At 46.4% G+C, this 6,865-nt stretch overlaps 1 protein-coding gene across 1 annotated transcript; it reads right to left on the reverse strand.

Moving 5' to 3' along the window:
- Nucleotides 1-4,617: 4,617 nt before the first annotated feature.
- Nucleotides 4,618-6,585, reverse strand: HSPRO2 (Hs1pro-1_N and Hs1pro-1_C domain-containing protein). The gene has a single exon (XM_010258305.3). The coding sequence runs from the start codon at nt 6,281-6,283 to the stop codon at nt 4,835-4,837; it is 1,449 nt and encodes a 482-aa protein (XP_010256607.1). The 5' UTR covers nt 6,284-6,585; the 3' UTR covers nt 4,618-4,834.
- Between the last annotated feature and the right edge of the window lie 280 nt (nt 6,586-6,865).

Consider the following 6,865-nt stretch of genomic DNA (forward strand, 5'->3'; position numbering starts at 1 on the left):
CGAAGGCGGTCAACTACAACCACGGTCGAACATGCGTTCTGCAGACACCAAAAGCAGTGTTAGCACGAGGAAACACACTCAAAACAAACAGAGATACTTAAGTATGAACTTACCTGAGCTGCAACCTGGATGAGCGAGCACTCTAATGTGTTGCTCCCAGAATTCTTGGCCTCTTCAGTGATGTAGGCCTTCATCATCCCACAGAGCAGCTACTCGGGAACTCTGAGCTACTGCTGGTACCCACCTCGACTTGCATAGGGAAAGCCATCGGATGAGCTTCCCCGGGTTCCACGACCACCACGTCCTCGTCATCGTTCCCTCACCGCCGAGCTCTCTTCTGCCGGTGAGGCACCCTCTCGGAAGACCTTGGGGGAGGAACTACCTCGGCACGGACTTGCGGTACCGCGCCAGCCTGGCTCTTGCTCTGGTGATTCTCCTTCATCTGGCACATACAATATCCTCTTCACTAGCCATCTCTACACCTGCATTACGAAAGTGCGATAGTGAGTATGAGAACAAAGATGCAAAGAAAGTACAAGAAGACAAACCAACGAAAAGGACAGACCAGCCACCCTGTGCATCAACCCGCCGAGCATCAGCATCTCCAAGCATGTATACACAGTTACGTCTATCTTGTGGATCATGCTTAGAGCCGACCTTTCCTTCCAAGTAAGCACCAACCATTGAGGCTGGGGCACTCTCGTTCTTGGCTCTTATAGCACGACCGAGAAGGGGAGACCCCTAGGATAGTGTACACAGAAAAAAGTCTCCTTCTAGTGCTTTACAGAGGAAGGAGCCCCGACCAGCACTTTGACGTCCTTCCTAGTCGAGAAATAGTAATAGCCCTGCTGATGAGGTTTGAGCTGAAGAAGGAAGCTCACCATACCTAGGGTCAACTCGATATCACGGACGGCGCGGTAGGACAGAAGGCCGACCAAAAACCTAAAGGAGTTCAGCATTAGTTGCACCGGCAGTACTCGGTACCATGCAAGTACCTCGGCAATCCCTTCGTTCAAAGGAAACCTCAGCCCGTCCTCCAAACTATTCTCGTACACACAAAGTTCGTTGGGTCGAGCATCGGTTGCCATTTCACCGGGCTACGGGCACCTCATTCGGAAATCCTTGAGGATGTCATACATAGCTCGGATTCGAGCCATACCCTCGAGGCCCAAAGCACAGGGTGTGGTGCCAAACCGGTTACCAGCCCACAGCGGAAGCTCGGCTTCTACGCTAGAGGGACCGACCTTGGCCTCCAGAACCTTGGCATCCTCAAAAACCCCAACCTTGGACTCGTAATCGAACCCACTAGAACTAGAAGATCTAGAAGCGGAAGAAGAATGGGAAGATGAGGAAGAAATCTTATTGAACTTGAAGTCGAGGAATAAAAATAAAGCGCCAAGCAACGATGACAACACCCTGTCGAGCTATCCAAGCAACTCCTCTCGCAAATGGCGAAGGGAGAATGCCCTTCTCCCCTTCTTATAGCCCACAGGGATGCGAATCGACGCCAGATCTACGGCAAAGATCAAGTGCCACCCTGAGAAAGCTCGGGAAGACCAATCAACGCGACTGTTACCGCATGTGCAAAGCCTCGGAAATCGAAGCGGCGACCTTGACAAGCAACGACCAGGGCATTAATTGCTCTGGCTCACCCTGCAGCAGCAGTCCAACCACCGACGTGCGTGCTAGAGTTTCACCCAGACCCACCGGGTCAACCAGCTACCCTAATTTCCTCGGGACACCCAACAGCAAAGAAGGCCTTACTTTGTCCCAGCTGAGCTTCCCACTCTTCGACTTCGGAACTGGGGGAGTGGTGCTCGGATACCGAAATTTCAAGAACAAGTTCCTCAGCCAAAGAGCATACCCTCAACTTCGAAGCTCGACAGACCACAATCGAGCTTCACAATAGCTCGGTACCTACGAAGCCCCCAACTTCGAAGCTCGGTAGACCACAACCGAGCATCATAATAGCTCAGCACCGGCAAGGCCCTCAGCTTTGAAGATCAGCAAGCCACAATCGAACATCTCGGCAAGTCATAGCCAAGTATCGCAATGACCTCGGTCCCACAGCCCGACAACCCCAAAGGAACCCATCTCCGCAGCTCAGCGCCCCATGGCCGAGCATCACAACCTCAATTCCAGAGTTCGGCCTCCGATCGGCAGCAAAAGGTCTTTCCTCGGCATATGGTCGAGCTAAGCTCTAACTTCGGAAGCTCGACACATCATAGCCGAGCATTATAGCAGCCTCAACTCCAAAATATTGACCCAACTCCAAAGCTCAACTTCCACTTGGAATTAGAGCCATTCCTCGACTCCACCAGGATGAACTTGGGAGCTTAGTTCGACACCTCGACTCCCTGCCGAGCTACGCAACCGCGCAACACTTTGGGCCAAGCACTCCCCATCCTCGGTGGCAAAACTGGGGGAGTGGTGTTCGGATTCCAAAGTTAGAGCTCTTAGAGTTCTACAGCCAATAATGGAAAGATTCCTCGGCCATTTTCCATATTGCTCGGTTCTCAAGATTGCGACAGGTGCCGAGGAACACCAAAGGGGCTAGACGCCCATCCAGACATCAACTTGAAGTTCTCAAGCCGAAGAACGAATTGGACTATTTCATTCCTCGACTTCAGAACTGGGGGAGTGGTGTTCGGGCCATGGCTGAGTTGGCCCTGTGAGACGCGTGGCCGCCCGACTATCACCCTACCACATCATCCTAGCTCTGCCACGTCAACCTAGCTCGGCCAAGCTATGCTATTACTGTGGCCCCCCATCTTATCCTTCCAGCCACGTCAACTACACGTCATATGGATGAGTACAACTACAGATAAGGAGGAATAAGGAAAGACGACTCCGGTGGGGAATGGGACTCTATCCCGAATACATCGGCGGCTAACCTCATCCCGACAACCCCAGAAGCCCAATCCGATCAGGACACGTATCTTCGGCTATAAAAAGGTACTCCATGCTCAAGGTAAGGGATCTCCATCTTCTAACACCCATACTACTAATTAGCTCGGACCAACATCCCTATAGCTCGACTCGGCCATCCATCATGTCCTACTGACTTGAGCGTCGTAGTCCTTACTTGGGGATAACTTCTGTTTCCTTGATCACAGGTCTTGAAGCGTGGCCTCATCCTTGTAGCTCGGCCCCGCCCAGACAGCAAGGACTATCTGGTTGCTCTCCTCAGTTCGTGCACCACTTCAGATTGATCAGCATCAGTTGTATTGTTTTTATTCCTCAATATAATAGCAGCAAATGTGCTTTAGCTTATTTTTCCTAATATTGAAATAAATAAGAGATTTCTTTTTGGTTACTGACATGAGATGGTAATTTTTTCATCCAAGTTCTTCTCTCTCATTTTTTTAGGTTTTATTTTTCTTAACATGAAATTTAAGTTGAAATACCTGAGCTTTAGTTTCGCTTTGCCGTTTATATCAAAACCAACAACATAAGGCTTGGGAACCAAAATTTTATTACAACTGTTACATCTAGCATCTGTTTGGCATCGATGTCGTTGCTCCAGAAAACAGTGATGCATCAGCGCCACATCGAAAAAAACGGTGCTCCAAGAAATGCCTATTTGTTTGGAACCATTTTTCCACAAAAACGATGCTACAAGCCACGCCTTGGAAATCGAGATGGCATGGCTTAGAGCAACGTCAAATTTGGCATTTCTTGGAGCTGCAGCTTGTTGTGGCCAACAAGGACATGAGGTGGCAGTGACAGGGGCATGACATGGCACTAGATAATAGGTATCAGTGCTGAAAACATTTCTTGGAGCATTGGTACCAAACAGAAAACATTGTTGCTCCAGGAAACGTCCTACTTGGCAACAACGTTTATAAACAAGAAAAAGACACCGTTTTCTCAGAAAGTGGTGCTTCCAACCCACACATTATTAGAAAATGATGTTGTATTTGCAGCATCGATGCCAAACATATACCTAGGGAATTGATTTTTTTTTTTGTGGTAGATGTTTGTCTTGAGAAAAACAAAACTATTCACTATTTCTAGTCCTTTTTTTGGCTCAGTTTGAAAGTTGTACAAATACAAACATGTAGAGTGCAAAACATTATATTTTGTATGTATTCGCACTATACATATTTGTATTTATACTCTTTCTAAATTGATCCTATAACTCAGTTTGGAAGGAGTACAGATACAAATATGTAGAGTGTAAAACCTTGTATTTTGTATTATTATTATTTTTTTATGTATTTGCATCACATATTTATATTTATACTCTTTCTAAAATGAGCCTATACAACTATCATTATTTATTAAGTGGCCATTTGGCAAGTCTTTTTGGGAAGATCTTTGATAGCTCTAATAGTCAAAAGACATATTGATCTTTTGCATGAAGATCTAAACAGCCCGAAGCTAGTCTAGTTACCACACCTCTTTTCGTGCATTTTTCTATGTCTATCCACATGAATATAAAGCAAGAAAGATGCAAAAACCGAAGCTTTTTGAAATCAGCTCAAAATGGACTTTTCGTGTTCTTCATTCATTTTCATCGCCAGATTTTCTTTTACACGAAATAGAAATTATTTTTCATTTTCAATGATTTAACTGAGTTACCGGATATTTATAGTTCTATGTCCAAGAAAAGAATTTCCATAACATTTTCTATAATCATCTTAAAATTGTTACAAGTTGTAAACTGAATTCAGTATATTCAACTACAAAATTCAGCAAAAATAAGTCAATAATTATAATTTTCAAAACGAACTCGGACGGCGTTGTACTCGGTTGGGTGAGGTAAACCAGACGAGTCTACAACTCCATCCCGAGTCAACCACCGTGTTCTTCTCCAACATTTGTCTCACTACTATTTGGTCCGATCTCTGTCGGATCCATTCTTACTGGCGATCCCGCACTCGTAATGCCAGAAGTCCCCCAAAAACGTCTTCGCAGCATCCAAACTTGGAAAATATGTTGGTTCCAAGAAGATCTGAGACAGCGCATCAGAAGAATCCATATACACCAGAGCTCGATTTCCTTTTACTTCCAAGCTGCCCATCACCATCCCTATTAGCTGCCGATACGAGAAGAAGAACCTTTTCAGAGCATTTTCGATGGCCTGCAACGCCTGAAGTAGATCGATTTTCTCGATATCTTCCTTTCTATGTCCATGATATAGCTTCATTGCTGCTTCTTGAATCCTCGGCCCTCCCTTTGGGTCTACTTCCACGCCTAAGATCGCCGGGACCTTGTGCTTCAGATCCTTCGAAGATTTGATGGTTCCAATCAGTGTCTTGGACCGGAAGCAAAAGGCTTCGGATTCCACCGATGCTTTGATACCGAGTTGGTTCTTCAAGCGGAGAAAATCGTCCGGATCCATAAGAAGATGGAGATCCTCCACCTCTGTGAGAAGTTTCCAGATTCGTTCAAGTAACCAGCAATCGCTTGCTGCTCTTTCGAAATTCTGGGCATCTATTCTTTCACCGATACGTCGGAGAAGCTCCCGAGATACGAAGATCCATGATTCCAATATCTGGTGAGTAGTAAAGAGGGTCTGGTTCTCGTGGTTGTCGAGATTCTTTTGATCGGATGGGCTTTTCTTAAGGGAATGGAGATCGGAGGGCTTGCAGATGAGATCGTACTCCAGGTTAGGTTTCCCGGCAAGGTTCGGCTCGCCCAAACCTAACGTGAATGGACACTTCTGCATCTGGCACTCGATGGCGAAGAAGATCTTGGTAGCGATATCCTCTGATTTCTGCCAGGTAGCTAGCCGAGGAAGCAAGCTTGCTTCGCTGGCTCGACTCACGACGGGAGTTCCACCCGGATGCTTCCACACAGCCGAGCTCCTATCACGAGCCAAGACACCGTTAGATGAGCTGACATCGACGATAGGCGCAGTTCCACGAGTCTCGGCGACTTGGACATCATCTTCAAAGAGGAGGGCGATGAGCTCGATCTGGCGAGTAGTCAGGGACTCGAGTCGACGTTTCCACTCGCGCTGGTTGACGTACGGTCTAGGATCGGATAAGACGAGCGAGATAAACCGGAACGTGATTTCGAGGGCTTGCAACGCCGGTTTGAGAATGGATTCGTTCTTCCAGCCGGGAAACTCTTTGGACGTCCATAGCCTGCAGAGATCAGGGAGGCGAAGATATTGTTCGTAAGCAAGACAAGCAGATGACGGGGCAGCGGATAAATCGGTGACGACGACACGAAGCGGAGAGGGGAGCGAAACGCGAGACTTATTGGAGAGTTTCGGTGATGTGCAGGACATATCGGACGATACCATCTTTGTTTTCCAATCCAAATCGAGCATTTTTTTTCTATATTTAAATTTTGGATAAATTTGAAAAAAAAAAAAAAACGAGTCAAAGACGAGAAGAAGAGAACTGTGATGAACTCAGAGAGAAGGAGAAGAGGGAGAAGGCTATTTATAGCTACCAGGGGGAGAGAGGCGCGTTATGAGAAAGCCGGTGTGAGCAGGTCGAGAACATTCAAAGTCGCGGCGGTGAAGAGAATTTTCAAAATTTAAATTATATTAAAAAAAATAATAATATCCAAAAGGCTGAAGGCATAAAGAAAGAGAAAAGAAACGAAGATAGGGTAAACCCGCAAAAGAGCTTATCCATAAGACCCAACCCACACGGCTATATTTCCTGGGCATATTATTTTATTTGAATTGACGGAAATACCCTTTTACCAGATAGACAGATGCATTCCGAATTTTCCACGGTGTGTTGGAATACATAGACAATAGACGTGTTTTGGACCGAGGTCGTTGTTTTTATGTTTCTCGTTTGAATTCTTCTTACCAGAAGTTCCAAATTCCGGCTTTCATCGGATGCTTCCTCCACATTCCCATTTTTCTCATGTTCACCCTGCCTTAGAGTTGGTCTAA

The sequence above is a fragment of the Nelumbo nucifera genome, chromosome 2 (assembly GCF_055504915.1).
Source record: "Nelumbo nucifera cultivar China Antique chromosome 2, China Antique-T2T, whole genome shotgun sequence".
NCBI classification, from domain to species: domain Eukaryota; kingdom Viridiplantae; phylum Streptophyta; class Magnoliopsida; order Proteales; family Nelumbonaceae; genus Nelumbo; species Nelumbo nucifera.